This window comes from Periophthalmus magnuspinnatus, chromosome 4 (genome assembly GCF_009829125.3).
Source record: "Periophthalmus magnuspinnatus isolate fPerMag1 chromosome 4, fPerMag1.2.pri, whole genome shotgun sequence".
Classification (NCBI taxonomy): domain Eukaryota; kingdom Metazoa; phylum Chordata; class Actinopteri; order Gobiiformes; family Gobiidae; genus Periophthalmus; species Periophthalmus magnuspinnatus.
In genome coordinates this window covers 9714281-9733495 of record NC_047129.1, presented here as the reverse complement: position 1 = coordinate 9733495, position 19215 = coordinate 9714281, and the positions used below count along the sequence as shown (strand labels likewise).

Genomic DNA, 19215 nt, shown 5'->3' with positions numbered 1-19215 from the left:
TAAGATTCTGAATATTTCTAACAGGAACATGGCTCCAAAGAGAACCTACTGCACAGGTTATAATGGTAAGACATCACAGAGCCTTGAGTAAGGCTATGCACACCACGAGAGAACATCTGCACTTAACACCAAAGGCCCTACAAGAAACCAACTCAGGAGAGCATCATGTGAGTGTCAACCACTATGTTATATCAGTTGTTACATCAGTTGTTATATGTTACATCAATATCAGATCATATGTCAGAATTAAACTTGAAATGTCTAATTGTTTAAATGCACACTACATTCATATAATACATACACACAGTATAACCCCACAAAATCCCACGGAAAAGAGGACACTGTCAAGCACAAGTGTGCATTTTGCGTGCTAAAACACATCATGTTCCTCACTCAGAGCTGAAGCTTTAACCACAATATGGCAGCCATAAAACCAATAGGTATGGTTGTGAAATGAGTCACAAACAAGACTTTATTTGCCTATTTATTTGTGTCGTTATGGGGCATTATATTACAAAAACATCACTAAAACATGGCTATGGTCTTGACATGCTCACCAACACCTGTATAAAAATAAAAAATAATTAATTAATTTGAGTTTGACAGACCGCAAAAAAGTGTCTCTCCAGGCACCAGCATACCTAATCCACATGAAATTTTCAGCTGTGGTGAGTGTGGGGGTTGCCCAACAGTGGGGGATATGTTTTTTGTGGCTTTTTGTTTTGTTGAAAAAAGAAAAAAAAATCCTGAAAATGTACATTTTGACTCACTTTAACCACGAAGTGAACTAATCCCACAGTTTATCTTTCAGCAAAAATGACTCAAAATTTTGATTGACACTATGGAAAACAATTGCATTTGTTTTAAACTAGCTATTAGTTAATTTTATAAAATCACAACTACAATATAATGTATCATCATCAATAATGCTATATGGTGGTAAATTGCAGACTGAAAGAGCTAAAAGGTTGAGTTCTTATGAACATTGCCCATGTTTTAAAATGTGGTCTAATTTGCTCTTTACCTATCAGACTGTTAAAGAGCAAATTAGACCACATTTTGACATTTTGAAAACACTCAACAAATTCCCTGTCTGAACATTTTGGCATTGTTCAGTCTCAGTGTTGTAACTGTTGCCAGTTGAAATGACTTTAACCCTCAAGAATGACAATAACCAGTGGCTAGTTTGTGGACCTGATCTCAATCTCACAAATAATTATCTAGTTCACTTTTGTTAGGATTCTTTTTCTGTTATATTTGGATATTTCATTGAAAACCTTCTCTCTCCTACAGTTCTCCATATAAAAACATCACAGTTTTTCAGTCAGGTGCAGCTTTGCACCCACAGTCTGAGTCATAACTGATTTTCTAGAGACAGACAGATTCATTTTGCTGATGATGAATCTTTTAGAATAAGATTCTGGCCTGTGTTGAAGCTTTAATAAAACAATTAAGCTTTTAGATCAGGCACTCACATAAGACACAGGAACTAAGGTGGAGAAGTGTGACTTCAGCTTTACTGAACTGGTTGCATGGCTATAAAAATACTCCTACTATTATTATTGATAGTATCGTAATGCTATTGTAGGAATCCATAAATAACTGCCACAGGTATTATTATCTACTTTTCTAACATGAGTAGTATGCCAAATTAACACACTCTTGAATAAATAAATAAATAAAAGGCTTATAGTCATACCTACTACCACTTCTATCTACTGGCCTGGATAAAAAATAAAAAAAAATCTTTTATCATACAACTTAAAAAAAAAATAGCTCCCTTCAGCTCAATAACTCAATTTGCTCTTCTGACTTTGTGGTTTCTTCCTCTTTGTTTCTAGTAAATGCTTTTGTTCGCCCACATAAAAGGCATCCCTTGACCCACCTGGAACATGTGCAGTGCAAAACAGTTGACTGTTGTATCAACTTCACTTATATTTGATTTTTTTTTTTATGGTTAAAGGACTGCCTTGGTCACTGTGTAGGTTTGATGTCTACAGGGCTATGTCCTTAATCCAAACTCTCTCATATAAGTTATATTATATCCACAGCAGCCTTTGGGTGGACAGATCCACTGATTAGCACACCAATCAGTGTAAAACTCCATATAATCTATAATCTTGACCAAGGACACAACAACATGCTCAGTGCGGAGCTGGAATGAGACCGCTGTCTTTTGGTTGTGTGTGCCGATGTTCCCTGAGCCACTGCCCACCTATCACCACGAATGTGGTTGATGCTGATCTTATCGGTTTTGTTTGTGAAATAATTATTTTAAATTCACTATTAAATTCAGTTTTATAGATAATCTATCTAGACAATCCTGCATCTGTCTACAAGTGTTTCAACTGGCTCACAGAGAAGAACCCACCTGTAAAACATAATTATGTCTGTCTCATATTATCACTTTCTATCCTAATTTATTTCTTGCTAAGAAGCATCTCTATTTAATTTTATTGTTCTCGACCAAACATCTGAGTGAAAACAAGACTCATGGACAGCCATGCACCTGGCCTAAAACTTGTCACACCTTCTCATCCGGCACAATGCCCTAACCACTTTCTTTTAACCACCTTCAAAACAGTTAGTAAACACTGGCCTAGATATGCAGACACAGCCTTATAGCTACTCGTGATGTACACATCCGACTGTTGACATGTGGCCTTTGTGGGGATGACCTCACTTTCCCAGAGACGAGCAATGGGACAAAAAGATATGAAACCACATATAGCACATTTAACTGACATTGTGGTAACTTTACACCAACTGCCACTATTGAAAATGAAGCTTTGTTGCCAGATTTACCCCCCTTTGACCTTTGTCATAAGTGGAATTGCAGTAAGAGCCTACGTCCAGCAGGTGGCATCAGATTCAAAAGAAACAAGGATACTAGGGCCACTTGAAATAAACCTAAATACATTTTTCGTGTTCATGCTTTTTTCTTATTATGACATATTAATTGATATTCTTGTCTCTTAAACGCGACCTAAAGATGGTATGTGTTGCCTTGTTTTTTTAGTTATATTAATATGTGCAGTCCCCACACACAGGCCTCTCCCTCATGCCTCTTTCTTCTCAGTGAACATGATTCACGACACTAGAGCCTCCACCTGGGAGTTTGGGGAAAGGCGTGGAGCATGTTAACCCAGGAAAGAAGCATGGGTGACGCTGCTGCTGAGGATGAACCTATGTAAACACTCAGGTAAACCTCCATCCTGTCAGCCTTATGCTTAATTAATGTCATCAAGGTATATTCGTAATTACAGGTAAGCACATCACATCATTGCAATGTATTTCTGTGCTCCTGCAAATGTGTTAAACCGTGGCACTATATCCTTAATTTCTAGCATTGTTTATTGCCTTTGTGTTTTTTTAATATTTAGCCTAAAGCAACATTTAAGTCACAGGAAACAGCCTATACACATCATTTAATTTGATGTGTTATTTACCTTGTTTTATTCTTTATCAGGGAAAAACAATACCAGGTAGCTTTTCCATTATTATTGTGATAAGACAAAATGTATTAGCTGCATCAAGATTTCTTATTCAAATATACTTCATACAGGTGGGTATTGGTGTGTCTGTATGCTTTCTCTATTGTGGTTTTGCTCTGAGGGTAGCCATGGTAACCCAGTGTAATGAGTTACATGTTTTCCACTAGGGAATACTTCTATTGGACTCATCAGTTGGCATTTATCTGGCCATACTTCTGCAGCTCTGCTTTGGTGGCGTCCGTCTTCAGAGCCTCATGGAGAGTGAGACAAGTTTGTACCATTTAATACAGCCACAGTTATATGGGACAAATATAGTAGATTTTTTAAAATCATTTTTGATTTGTTAACAGCAGTCATTGTTTTTTTCTCTTGTTCCTCACACAGAACATAACTATACTAAAACTATAATATTTTTTTGCAATGATCACAGTCAAACACCTCATTTCTCATAGGCCTCACTTGGGACGTGAAAGCAAACAACCGTCACTTCCACAGAGAGAAGCAGAAGAAGTCTTTTTTGTGCTTCACATGGGGGCGTTACGCTGTGAGTATGTCCTACTTTCTTTCACGCCTGAAACTGGACACCTCACGGCGTGCTGTCCCAGGTAAGACACAGGTTAATGTTGGACTACAGTTAACTCATTGTCTGGATGTGTCTTTGTGGGTTACCAGGACAATGTGACCCGCAGCTACAAGTACACCGTCCTGACTTTCTTGCCTCTGACGCTGTTTGAGCAGTTCCAGAGAGTGGCCAACCTCTACTTCCTCCTCATGGTTGTGCTGCAGGTCAGACTCTTATGTCTCTTTGTTGTTTTCATCTAGAACAACAATTAGAATACAGGGCTGGGCAATATTCCTCTTACCGATGGATCACGATTTCAATTTTTATTTATTTATTTGTTTTTTAAGCAAATAAAAATGGATTTCAATATTTATTTCCTGAACAAAAACAATATAAACTGCCATTTAACAAAAAACTCTGCTCCAAACCACATGCTTTTGCTGGCATAGGATTGATTGTCAAAACAAACAAAACAAATAATGAAAATTTGCTAATGATGACAAAAACATCAAAATATTTTGTCAACTTAATAAAAATTAATTTAAAAAATTGTCACAATGGCTGTGATCCGATCTATCCAGTTTTGCTGTATAATATGCCGTATGTATAATGACAAAATACACTTTACTGAGCTATGCTCAGTGTTCGTTTAATATATTAATTTTCAATCACAAAGTGCCATATCACTCAAACAAGGAAAAAGTCTGGCTCTTTGTTAATGGAGTAAAGGTCCATTTAATGTTCTATTTGCTTATACAGTACATCAATCACAGACACGGACATAACCAATGCAAAAACAAAAACATGAGTGGTCTAAAAATAAAAGCATCCAGTCTTATTTTAAATATTTAAAAAGGAAAAGCAATAGATCTGAAGATAGATCAACATGATTTCGTTTCCCCTCGTGCTCTGTGCGTGGTGTATGTGATGTGTTTTTGTGTGTTTATGGCTACAGTGCGAGACACATGCAAACAGTGTGTAATGATGAATGATGGTTTAGGAGACCACAAACTCTTTGATTTCCATATTTCCATGTGTGATTGTAGTGTGTTCCTGCCATCTCCTCTGTGCCCTGGTACATCAGTTTCATCCCATTGGTGTCTGTGCTGTCTGTGAGAGCCATAAAAGACCTTGCCAATGATATGGTAGGACCAGTGTTTCCTCCGCACCAGCCCTATCGGCATAAGGTTTAAATGAGCCAATAGGCAAATATATAGGTGGCTGCATGCATCCGTATACGTGGCTAGCACTTACGCATGTCTTCACTCTTTTCTCCTTCATTGTCCTTATTGACTCCTTGTCCTCTGCTCATTGACGGAACCAGTCATCCCAGTAGCATTAATTTTCTCTGGTATCATTAAAGCTTTTCCTTTTAAATGCATGTGGGATGTTTTGCATGGAGAATTCTCTGGTTAAGTGCATCGCTGAGTTACGGTCGTTAACAGCTCTGGGTGAAACGCTTGCTTGACCCTTTCCTATTGACTAATCATTTAGTGGAGGGTGTAAATCTCCCAGCTGGTGTCACTGTGGAGCTTCGTAATGGCGTCTCCTTTCTCCTGTTCAACCTTTCACGGCCATCTTCTCTGCCTCTCTTGCATGTACCTGTCCATCAGTCTCTTCCTTTCCTCTTATCATGCAGCCCTGTGCCCAAACCTACATTTACTTGCTAGTTTCTTATTGTCATTTTTCCAGACAAGGAGACGGAGCGACTCTGCCATCAACTCTCGACCCTGTGACATACTCATTTCTCAGAGGTGAGGACAAAGGCTGCCGAGTGCTGTCCCTAAGCTCTCCTCACATCCCCATTTTAGAGTAGTTGTCTAATGAAGCCCTAATGAAGTGTGGATAAGTGAATCCCCAGACACTACCTTTGCCCGCTACTAGTGCAGGACACAACAATGAGCTTTTTGGCAAATAGCTAGACTGTATTTATATTATAAATATATATATTTTTTCTGACTGCTTTCATTTGTGCTCATTTTCCTTCTAAATGAAGGTTTGAAACACTGCAGTGGCAGGACATATGTGTGGGAGATATTCTTCGCATCCATAAAGACCAAGTCATTCCTGTAAGTTTCAAACTTTAAGCTTCTTACAGATAAAATGTGCAAATATGTTAGTAAGTTCTATTTTTATAAACCCTAATTTTGTGTATTTTGTTTGTGTCTTCACAGGCGGACCTTCTTTTATTGTGTAGCTCAGAGCCTCACAGTCTAAGTTATGTAGAGACTGCAGATATAGATGGGTAAAATTCTAATATTTTTGTTCTTATCCACAAACAAACAGATTTGTATGAATATAAATATGTATTTTATATGTAGTGAGACCAACCTCAAATACAAACAGGCCCCAGGCGTAACACACAATGAGCTGACCAGTACACCCTCAGAGGAGAGCCTCTCTGCTTTTGATGGTAAATTAAAAAAACCAAAACAACAACTTTAAAATAATACTAATAACCATTATAAAGGGTGTCATTACTTTTTACAGGCACAGTGCTGTGTGAAGAGCCCAATAATCGGCTGTACACTTTCAGAGGGCAGCTGCACTGGAGAGGACAGCGCATTCTGCTGGACAGCGATCATATACTTCTGAGGGGCACCGTCCTACGCAACACAGAGTGTGCCTATGGCATTGCGATATACACTGGTAGTGAAACATATTTGTTTAAAAAACTTTTTTCTTATATATATTTTTTTTAATATAATTATTTCTAATGTAGAAATGTTCTCTAAGTCAGTTACACACCATGTTGTATAGTGCGTGAAACCTGAGATAAAATTCCTACAAAAACATATTTTGTTTCTTGGTCACCTGTCCTGATTTCACCTTGTTCAGAGGTGGCCTGGATTGAGTGACATATTGTAGTTTTTAGAATACATTATACTGTTAATTATGAAGAGTACTTAACTCTGACGACTGTCCCAAATACAAGTGTAACGTATGGTGGATTACAGCCCCTCCTGTCTTTAAGTGATCATTGATCGGATATAACAGGTCCAGCCAGGGGTGTCATGGATCGCACTGCTATGGCACTTTCCGTTCTAGTAAAGAGAATCAATACATCAAATTCTTCCAGAGATGGGTTTTATAACATTCATCAGTGACTGTCTATTGATGTGACCTCAGTTCAGTCTGATAACACTAACCCTCATCTCACTCCCCATAACCTGCTTTGAATAAGGCACAATCAGGGCGCACATCTCTGCTGTTGTTGAAGAACTGTCCATGGGTTGTCTGGACATTTGACACATACTGGGTTTTGTCATGTGTTCATGCACTTTCAGCCTACACCAGACCATGTATTGTTGGAAAACATATTTAGTTCAAAGTTTTAAAATTTGTATGGATCTCTATAAGTGAAATTCAGTCTTCCCCTGACCTAAGTATAGCAGGGTCAAACGCCCTCGGAGCTGGAAGGAGTCGTCTCTGTGCTCAAGGAAACATGAACAGCTATGAGCTAGGATTAGGGCCTGAACTGTCACCCTTGGGGAGCTCCCCACTCAATTCTCTGTAAAAGTTTTTTGTACCAGGCACTGACACCAAGATCCTGAAGAACTGTGGAAAACTGCGGGTGAAGAAGACTCGGACTGAAAAAGTGTTAAATAAAGCTGTCATTGGGGTAAGTGAATGTGCTGGTGAACGTTTATGCTGTTCCTTACACTATACACAACATCTACAATCTATATTCTCCAGATTGTACTGACTGTACTTACATCTGCGCTGCTCCTGTCCATTGGTGGTGGACTGTTTGCAAGTCAGGTGATGGAGCAAACAGAAGTGCTTGCCGCCCTGGTGGTTGATGGGAATCCTGCATACTCGGGATTCCTTGTGTATTGGAGCTACATCATTCTCCTCAGTCCTGCCATGCCCATCGCTCTCTATATCACGTTTGTACTCTCAGTTTTAATTTAAATGAAATAATTTTGAGCCACGACAATATATGACATGATGCAGTGTTTGTGTCTTCATAGGTTTGAGATGATTCACACAGTCCATAGCCTTTTCATTCGATGGGACCTTAACATGTATTGGGAAAAATTGGACAAATGTGCTGAGGCGAGGAATACTTCTCTGAATGAGGAGCTTGGTCAAGTGGAGTACCTCCTGAGTGACAAAACAGGAACCCTGACCCAGAACGTTCTGCTCTTCAGACAGTGCTGCATCGCTGGAGAGGTCTATGGTGATTAGAGATTCAAGTTGTGCAGAATTGCTAAAAATAAAGTATTAGGTTATGTTTGTGCTGGAGATAAAAGCTGCCCCGATCGGTCTTTTCTAAACATATTTATCTGCATATTAATATTAGCGGATGTAATATGCCTGCCGTCTCTAGACAGTTATTTTGCTTAGCTCGTGACAGTGTATATAATGAAATTATTATGCCTACTAACAAATGATACATAACAAATCCCATTAATGATACACTGTAATAATATATTTGCTGGTGTGAATTTATAGAATTTCACAAGAACACAGACAAGAATCGTGGCAGTTCTATTTTAATTATTTATGTAAGAAGCATTTGAATGAGCAGTGCTTTCTAACCACAGTACAGTGGAACAACAGTCCTCTTGGGAAGTGACCTCAAAAAAAAAACACAAGCAAAGATCACATCTCAAGAGAGAAGACTTGCTTAACGTGAAATTCAGTAGCCTATTAATATTTAACAATAGCAATAACCTTTGTAAGCCATAGGGTATTATAATAAATATATTATTGTACTTTTTTCCAGGGGATGTGTCTGTTAGCGCTGAAGATACAAAGGTACTGATTTGATTTGTGTCTATTCTGTAATGGCAACGTGTCTATGTTTGGACAGTAATGTGAGTCTTATGATTGCACAGCCCATGGACTTAAGCTGGAACCCGTACTCGTGTGGGGGGCTCTTCATGTCCGCTCCAGAACTTGTGCAGAAACTGAGAGGACAGCAGTGTGGCTTCAGCAGGGAGTTCTTCAGGGCACTGTCATTATGCCACACTGCCATGGCTCAATACAAGAATGGTGAGCCCTGAGAGCTAAATACAGTTATACAAACTACATTTTCCCTCCTGTGAATACTGCCATGCCTCTAGGAGCCCCTGTGTACCAAGCTGCTTCCCCAGATGAAGAAGCTCTTGTTGGGGCAGCCCGGGAGTTAGGTTGGGCCTTTATTTCCAGGACTAGAGACTTCATCATTATCTCAGAGCTTGGTGTGCAAAGGCAGTATCAGCTGTTGGCACTGCTAGACTTTACCAGCAAGAGAAGGCGCATGTCTGTGCTTGGTAAGCAGACATTAAAAATATGGCTTAGAATTTAACTTTTCCTAAAAGTACACAATTCCATCTTTTCACTCACATAACTTTTTTCTTTCTGCAGTGCGGGAGCCAGAGGGTGGGTTAAAGCTTTACAGCAAGGGAGCAGACATAGTGATCCTGGAGAGATTGCAGAAGGACTGTCCACACCAGGAACGGACTGAAATAGCCCTGGAGGTAAACTTAAGTTTTGAGTATTTTTTTCCACAGTACACTCACTGAGCTTACTTTTAAAAGAACACTCAATCTCTTCGATCTTGAACCCATACTAGAGAACATCTGTAAAATTATATTTTACATAGGCTATTGGGTCAGAAATGCACTCAGGTACGTTAGATAGATTGATAGACTGCCCTCAAGGTCCAAAAGTGATTCATAAAATACTCCTCTTGTATTTCAATAATCAAAGAGTTGCACATAAATGGTGAGATTCTGTTTCAATTATTAACTTTCAACAAAAGATCCTTCTCCTCAGGACATGCCTATCAGAAGTAAAATAATCCTTTATCTCAGTGTTTCCTCTTTTTTGAAACAATCTTTACGTTTATTTATCTTTTACATTTTTTTATAACAGGTGTTTTCAGAGTCGTGTTTAAGGACGTTATGTGTAGCAGTTCGGTCAGTTTCTGAAGAGGTATGGGAAAAGTGGAGTAAAAGTCTGTCCCAGGCATCCGAAATGATCCTGTCTGAGCGCGAGGTCGTCCTTGACCAACTGTATGATGAAATGGAAAGAGACCTGCTGGTGAATGTCTTGTTCATTATTTCAATGAAGTTACTTCATTACACTTATCTTTAAATATTTTTATTCATTCTTTAAAGCTTCTGGGATTAACCGCCATTGAAGACCGGCTTCAGGAGGGTGTTCCAGAGACCATTGCTATGCTTCAACAGGCTGGACTTAAAGTATGGGTCCTGACTGGGGACAAAAAAGGTGCTTTATTTTATTTTTTGTATTTTTTTACCAAATATTGAGATGCATGTTGAATACTAAAATTGCTGTTCTATTGTATTTAGAAACTGCAGTAAATATTGGATATGCTTGTAAGTTACTGGATGCTGATACAAGATTACTGGAATGGCATGAACTGAGGTTTGCAGTGAAAACTACACAGAGACTTGCAGTAATGCACACACACAAGATTCTCCTTGATCTTTGATATTTGCTCCTGCAGACAGATCCTGCAGTCCCCAGACCCACAGGTTTCCTTCAGCAAGGCCAGACAGACAGAGCTGTGGGCTGTAGACAAAGAGATGGCTGGAACAAAAACTGCTGTGGTGCTCACTGGACCCGAGCTGGTAAACTTTAGTCTTTAATATTTTTGTCTACTGTTGCTGTCCATTTCTGAATATTGATTACTTAACGGTGCACCAAGTAATAGTTTTGGTGAAGAGTCTGCCACGTGTCCGTCTCCATGGAGATGTCATTGCTTTTTCAAAAAAATGTTCCACAGTATGGCATTAAACTTATTTATCTCCATGGAGACAAGCAAGTGACACCATCAGACCAAGTTAGTTAGTCAGATTTGTGGAGAGGCAACCGCACTCACAGTATGTTTGTATGTTTTTCAAGGTATTTTTAAAACATTTTTTGCAATGAAAACAAATGTTACATAGTGCACCTTTAAGAATCCTTGCAATTGTATTTTAAATAAATAAGAATTTGTTCTTAATGTTTTGCCTGGTAAAATAAAGGTTAAATAAATAAATAAATAAATAAAATATGTTATCCAGGCAGAGTTTGTACAGAAACCTGAGTGGGGGGCTGCTTTGATGAAGTTGGCGTCACAGTGCCAGTCTGTTCTCTGCTGCCGTGTGACACCAGGACAGAAGGCGGACATAGTTAAACTAGTGCGGAAACACACAAAGTCCATCACTTTGTCCATCGGGGATGGAGCCAATGATGTAAACATGATTAAAAGTAAGTTGGATTTACGTTGTTTCCTGCTTCCTTCTTTTTTAACATTTCATCCTTGACTCAAATGTTGTGTTACAAATTTAGCGGCTCATGTTGGTGTGGGACTGGTCGGGGTGGAGGGGGGCCAGGCTGTGCAGAATGCAGACTTCTCTCTGTGCCAGTTCAGATTTCTGCAGAGGCTGCTGCTGGTCCATGGACATTGGTCTTATCTTCGGATCTCAGTCTTCCTGCGATACTTCCTGTTTAAAACGTGCAGCTTTGCCCTTGTTCACATATGGTTTGGCCTGTTCAATGGATTCAGTTCTCAGGTATGACCTTTGGTATAGGGGTGGGTGACATGGAGAAAAATGTATACCTCGATATATTTTTTAAATATTCTCACAATACAGTAAATATCTTACTTGAGGACTGTACAGTTAAACACAGAAGTACAGAAATTTCACTTTAGTATCACTGTCATTTTGTATATCTTTATTGCTCTCCGCTACATTGTCATATGTCATAAAATACTGTACTTTTAAGACTAATTGTCCTATTGTGTCTATTTTTCTCTTTTTTAGTCTTTGTATGAGACTTGGTTCATTGCATTTTACACAGTTTTCTACACATCAAATCCAATTCTGTGTGTAGCTTTTTTTGAGAAGGTGAGATATATGTTTTGATTCTCATATTTTGTTATAAAAATATGATATTTTATTTTGACTGTATATTTGTATCTTGTTGTGTCTCTTAAGGATGCAAATGCAGAGGACTGTTTGAAATATCCGGAGCTGTACTTGTCTGGACAGAAAAATGAATTGTCCAGCCCTGTTATGATGTTGATGAGCCTGCTGTATGCTGTCTACTCATCACTCATTCTCTTCTTCATCCCGTGTGGCGTCTTCTTCAACACACCATTCGACTTCCAAACTATGTCTGTCACCGTTGCTATGGCAGCGACATTTGCAGCCACCATAGAGGTCAGAATGAGACACGGCAGTCACACATCCATATTACACTCATTAACTTAATCCTAAATGTGAGTGCATCCTATGGAACAGATCAAGATACAGGTGTGTTTGTTTTACTTATGTGTAAATGAATGAAAACAGGTATGATTAAAGTGTTTGAAAGTCATCATTAATTAATCTTTCTCATCAACTTAATCATATTGTTTATATTTTATCAAATATACACACATACAATATATTTACCCGCAGAAGCATTGTACATCTTAACAATTATACTTAGTTATTTTTATTGTAGACTAATTATGTTATTGTGGAAACTGGCTGTCAAGATCTAATCTAGGCAAGTGTGTGTTTCTGAACATTGTCCCACTGTCCCAGATATAAAAATGCATTGAAAAACAATGTCCCAAGGAAAAGGTTGCTGTATCACTGCATATTATACCTTTTACTGTATAACTGAACACAATGCAGTTCAGTTTTTTTTTGTTGTGCTCATTTAGTTTCAGTCATATATAAGATAGTCCATTATACATAAAAATTGAATATGCAGCTTTCTAATGGCACGTTTTCTCTTGCTGCAGATCTCGCTTCAGACCAAACACTGGACCAAGTTTAACATCGCCTCTGTGTGTGTGTCGGTGATTATGTACTTCCTCTGCACCAAAATCACCCACAGCGAACGACTGTTTAAGAGAGCACAAAAAGACTACTACTTCATTGGTATGATTAAATATATCTTAACATATACTAATCTATACATTTGCAATGAATTCTTTTTGACAAATTCTTCTAGTTGCCACATCAGATCACTCTCACTCTCTCATCACTCTCACATAGACAACACTTCTGAGATTATGTTGATTCGGTATTTATTCCGATGGAGGAGCTGTCATCATTGCGTGTGTGAATGTGCCTCTACAGGAGCAGCTGATAAGGCCTTCATTGATCCGGTGGTGTGGCTCACAGCGCTGCTTACTGCCTGGACAGCTGTTTTGCCCTCGGTCACAATCCATGCTTTCAATGTCATTCGCAAAGGCAACGACAAACACAAGGTAAGAGCAGTAAACAGCATTAAATACCATTAAGTGTTCTGGCTACGTTCACCCTTTACTCTCCTTTAAAATGTGTTAAAACATGAATTATATTATGTAAAGAAAACCTGACAAACTACTTTTTCATATTTAACTGTATGGATACACTAACTGATCTCAATTACTGATGCAGACCTTTTTAGCTATACCGTAAACTGTTACTTAGATTAAAAAAAAAAAATCACTAAACTACACAAGCAACCAAAAATCAAAAATCAAACTTTCTAAATAAAAATACACAATAAATACATAACTCTGTGTATAAATCTATGGATTTTATGGCCTTCAAAAATGTATTCAGTTTTACTTCAAGCATCCAAGTAACAGCCACTCCTCTCCTCGTTGTAGGTGCATAGCATCTCTCCCAAGGCCGTGGAGCTGAAGTCGCAGTTGGGGTCGCAGACATCTCTTCGGCGTTCGTCATTCATTCGGCGTAGAGCCATGACAGCCAATGAATTCACTGTTACCCCTAGAGGGAGCTTTCCGAGCACAGTGCCACCAGTGGACCAGAAGGTGACTGCAACCAAACCCACCACAGCCTCTGACGCCTATTCTTTTCTATGAAGCACTACATTGTTGCCAAAAGTGGGAAAATGAAACAGAGCCTAACTTGATTTTACAGACAATGGGAGTGTCATATTGCCTGCTCTAGCCTATTTTTATATTACATGCAACATACAGGATTATTCTAACCCAAGTTGATTTAAGAATTGTAGAAACAGTGAATTACTTAATTACTGTGACTTTTTGAAACATTTATAGCTCACTTTATACATGCATTTTCAATATTTTTTACTAAAGCGTTATTTTTCTCTTGTAAAATAAATCTGTTATTTAGAATGTATTTATTCTGCCTTCAGATCCATTGTGCATCTCAGAGCTGTTGTAGAAACTGGACTAAAAGCTGCATAATAAAACAACAAACACATCATAGTTTTGCGGTTGTTTTATTTGTTAATTTATTTCAAAACACGCAATTTACCCATATTTTCCTTTTAAGATTTTATTTTTCTGTAACAGTTATTACTCAGATTTTTTTCCTTCTCAAAAGTCTCAACTAGAGTAAAACTAAAAGTCCTCCACAGGCTCTCCGGCTTCTGCAGTGGGAGGAGGGAAAAGAGGCTTCTGACCAAGTGGGTGTATCTTGTCTGTATGATTGTGAGAGTGGATTTGACATGGTGACGATGTATTTCTAAGTGCAATAGGTGGAATGTCCACATGGCCGGTAAAAATCACAGGACCCGTAGAGCAGCCCAGAGAGCTGAAAAATTGTCTTCTAGGTTTGGTAGCCAGATTGTCATACCTCTGATTTCATCTTTGGTTTCAGCAACAACACTTTCAAAAATCCAGGCTCACACTGACCAGCATGTGCCTGTGTTTCTGTGTGTCTGTGTGTCTGTCCAAGTGCAATATAAGCCACCATCTCCAGACGACTTTGTAAACTTAGTATATACAATGTAAGTGTCTTTGCATTGATTGTGGCCCTTCCTTGGCGCTGGGAACAAAGACAGTCAAACATTGTAGTAAAAAATAATACAGCAATAAGCGGGAAGGATTAGCTTGCAAAACATCAACATGGAGTCCATTTTGATGTTCGTGGCAGTTTGGGGCATTTATGTAAATCTGTACAACATCAGTGGTCTTATAAAATGTAGTGTGCTGTAGTGCGCTTCTTATCACAGTCACTGCTATGTCACCGGTGACTGGAATGTGATCAGAAAATAGATGAATTTATACTGGAACTAATAAGATATTCAGATGTATTGATAGGGGCGGTGAGGGTTGTACACTCAGACCCAGCAGCAACGATTAAGATTGGGAGGGTCTGGTGTTTGCATAGTTCTCTGTGCAAAAGCCACCAACCGGAGCCATTTTTTTCATTCCTCGCAGTTGGCTACATCATCGATAGATCAACAGGAAATAGAGAATGATGGATAATTATGCTCTTTCCACCATTTTTGTACTTTTACCCTGCGCTACGCTGTGGCAGGGTGCTGAATGGTGAGAAGGAATAATTAAGTTGTCATGGGTGAATCCTATGAGTCTGTAGTAAATTGTCTATGGTTGTTCATGTCAAATTATTAATGGTATAAGTGTATATAAAGTGGAGTTGTTGGTCAGGCACTACAGCACAAGGTGAACCAGAGAACCTCTTTTCCTTTGTATTGTCCCCTGTTTACTCCTCCACACTGGCCTGCCCTCTCTCTACCTTTTCTCTTGTTTTGAAACTGATTGTCTTCTACCATCACAAAGACACTTGGTTCTGATTGATTAACAGGTAACAGAAGAGGGAGAGCACAGTGTGACTGGGGGTGTCTGCAACAGCCCCATTGGCTAACCTTCCATCCCACAAGAAAATGAAACGCACAGATGCTGTTTGACAGTAAATGCTGACCACATTTCGTGTCGGATGAACAGGTGCCACATGGCACTGAAGTTGCTTGGTTGATCAATGTTAATCAGTCCATAAGAAATGGTTTTCAAATTTTGCATGACAAATATTGCAACCCATGATAAAGGAACATAACAAATCGAACTTTGTTTCCACATAGGTACAAATGGGCACACATACACAAATTGAAGAAACCCATGTTGACAGACATACAAGAATAACAAGGCTGCTCAGACCTGTGTGTGTCCCTCTGATTAACTCCAAGTGAACAGCCTGTCTTTGGAAAAGCAAGACACACATTTCAGGACCCGAGTGTGGACCACAAGCTGAGGAATGAAGATTGAATGCTATTGATTAGGAGAAGAGGAGTTTGACTTCCCCCAGCGCACACTGCCCCCTACTGTTGGAATTTATATACATCAAAAAAACATGGGGAAAGGGGAAGGGTTGCAACAACACATGCACACAACCAGTGAATCCAACAGTGACGGAAATTTCTAAAAACAAGGACCCTTCCCAAATCTTCCCACCCTTTTTCCAGTTAACCAAAATATTCCCCAACTTGACTCTACCCTCTCCCAAATCTTTCTTTCCTCCTCTTCATCCCACAAAGTCACAGGTCATTCCTGTTGGTTTCTATACAGTTATACAATATCCATGCACAAAAGAAAGAAAAAAAATCGCACCTTTTTTCAATAAAAGGTGCTTTTCTAAGAACACCAGGAGCACTTGAACACACCCAGGAACCTTCAAAAGTAACCATGTAATTGTTTTAAAGAGAAAGGACAACTTAAAGGCAGAAGAAAGCTAACAATAAAGTAAATGTGTTTCATCCTTTGGTTTATAAATGGATTTTTGGTTCTGAATTCAACCAAAGCTAAATACATTTCTCTTTTTTTCTGAATGTACCAGCCTTTGAAAGAGCTCTGGACCTGACACAAACAATAGTGAGTAGCTCTCTCACTTCACTTTCTGTTCCTGCCTTGTTTTCTGTCTTTTCTTTTTCCCACAGAAACATTCACAATGTCTTTTCCTTTATGAAAACAGTAAGTACATGCCGTAGCAAAACAAACAGAACGTACAAGAAAAATGAGCAAACCAATAAAAGGAATTTAACAGTATAAAGCTTCAAGTCACAAGTTCCAAAACTAACTATCATAGTATCATAGTTTCATAATCATTGTTATCATTAGCAGTATTATTTTCAGATTAAATTACATAAAGTTTACATGAAAGGTTTTGAGGTATTTCAGAATTAATTGTCAACACACGCCTACCGAGTCTTAGCACTAGCCAGGGGGAGAGGTCGACTGGACAGGTGAAGGGAGGAGAGTTTTGTGTCTAAACTGTCAGTGAGTCTTCCACACCTTACTAGTGCAGCCTCTGTGCTTGCACGCCATAGAGAGAATAACATGTAATATGGTACCAATACAACTACAGCTCTGTGAGTGCTTAGAGCCTCTGCCTTTTTACCTGCCCCTTCACTGGTACACAAAAATATCTCTTATGTGAGAGAGGTAAAGCGGCCGTGGGTGTAAGCACATCGGGCAGAGAGCAAAAGAAACCAAAGCAAAACACAAAGACTGAAACAGTAGAAAATCAAAATCAAAAAGCCTGACAGATTAAGGAGAAACATATAATTTTGTTTCAAATAAATAGTGTATAGAAAATGTTTTATAGACTTTCTACATGATAAAGTGCTTGTATTCTAGTGTATCAAGATGGAAAGTCAATATGGGTGAAAATGCTGACACAGCCCCACACTGTGTCCCTCTCTTAGCCCCCCTTTCTGTCCATCCAATTATGGTTACATTGTCTGTATGTGTTTGAAAAGGAGTGTGCGGTGTGTGTTTGTGTGTGTGTGTGTGTCCAGTGCAGTCCCACCCGTGGTTGAAGGGAAAAGGCACTCAACTCTATCTGCATGGCAGCCACCTCCTCCATGTGGCACAATGCAGTCTGACTGCACTGTTCTTCATGTAATAGTAAGTGTGTATGTGTGCATGTCAACATCATTGGACAAAGGGGGTCCTTTTTGGCTTGTGTCCCCCTAGGCAGTTTGGGACTGGTAGGCTGCAGTATCTTTGGTATTAGTGGCGGTTTCACAAACCACTCAGCTTAGTGAGGTAGCCACATTGGTTCTCACTACAAACAAATGTCATATTGTCAGCCTAATGCCTAGTGCTGAATCTAGCTATTTACGTACATATGAACTGTATACCACAAATCAATGTTAGCGCATCATCCTTGGGCAACTTTCATTCATTGCTCACAGCAACATGAATTTAGTCCCTGCCCTCAATAACTCATCTATAATGACCACCTTATCTAATCTGCACTGCTAATCTGACTACATTGTTGAAAATGCTACAGTTGCATCTTAAGACCGTATAGATAACTATTGAGTCCCAAGAGATGCCCTCACCCCACCCTCCATGATACACTGAATCAGCCAAGACATTTGGAGGTCATGTTTTGTCCTCCTCTGTTTGACCCCATTCGTGGGGCTCAGCACAGTCCATGAAAAGCCAAGAAAGAGAAAAGTCCATCATTTATTCTCTTCTTCAGCAACTCCCTGTTTTTTTTATTTTTACGTTCATGTAGTAAATGTCTCCTTCAAGTTTTTATCAACATAATGCAAAAAAACAAAACAAACAAAATGTCCTTCAGTGGCCTCAGTCCTTGCATCCTTCTTTTTTTTCTTTTAAAAAGTCTTTCCTTTTTGTTTTGATTTATCAACAAGGTGCCTTACTTTTTGCACAACAGAGCACAATAGTAACGAGAAATAGAAACTTTTGTGTCTATGGTACTAGTTAAATACCCGCATCAGTATAGAGAGAAAGAGAGAGAAGAGAGGAGCAATAGGGGACAGAAGAGGTAGAGAACCAAAGATAGAATGATTTTGCTTCATCAAAATGTGTCCACAAATGCATTGGAGACATTTTAACTTGTGGCGTCTCTATTTGAGGTTTGGTTATTGTATGCCTTAAAATTGAATTTGTTTTTCATTTTTACTAAAAAAGTATACTTTTCCTTTAAAAGCTGATTGTTGGTTGCTATGGCACACACTGCCCGTCGTCATTGGGTCGCCCTGTAGCTGTGTGTGAACCTAGTACCACTTTCTCTGATTTGCATTAAGGCAGTAAACATTGGCACTAATTATTGTAGCATGTAGCAACATGTAGACTGGTGGTTTGGTTAGGGTTAGCTACTAACCTCTATTTAGGAGAAATCAGGAGATTTAGTTTAATGCCGTTTGTTGAGGTTATTTTAGAAAGTATGAATGGTGATTTACACAAAAACTAAATACATGCAAACTAAATGCAACCTCAGTGAGCCTTCCTGTTACATTTTACTCTGCACTGGTCCCTTTGTGGGTCTGTGTGATCTGGGTCATGTTTGCTGAATATTGTAAATTTTCTAAAGTTGCTAAATGACCAAAGCCTTTTCTATTTTTATGTTTAACCATCCCCCTCCTCTGGTCGCACCAGCACTGGCTGGATGAGGAACAACAATAGGATAA

General features: G+C 39.0%; 1 protein-coding gene across 1 annotated transcript; it reads left to right on the top strand.

Annotated features, from left to right (window-relative positions):
* The first annotated feature begins 28 nt into the window (after positions 1-28).
* On the top strand, positions 29-13969 carry atp8b3 (ATPase phospholipid transporting 8B3). The gene is made up of 27 exons (XM_033964722.2): positions 29-65; positions 3947-4038; positions 4167-4280; positions 5103-5201; positions 5749-5810; positions 6053-6125; positions 6231-6301; positions 6378-6469; positions 6547-6705; positions 7590-7678; positions 7753-7946; positions 8031-8239; positions 8789-8820; positions 8901-9057; positions 9129-9317; positions 9412-9524; positions 9922-10089; positions 10167-10278; positions 10362-10437; positions 10520-10643; positions 11079-11265; positions 11347-11570; positions 11823-11906; positions 11997-12221; positions 12794-12932; positions 13134-13264; positions 13652-13969. Exons 1-27 carry the CDS (start codon positions 29-31, stop codon positions 13865-13867), a joined length of 3468 nt encoding a protein of 1155 aa, XP_033820613.1. The 3' UTR covers positions 13868-13969.
* The last annotated feature ends 5246 nt before the right edge of the window (positions 13970-19215 follow it).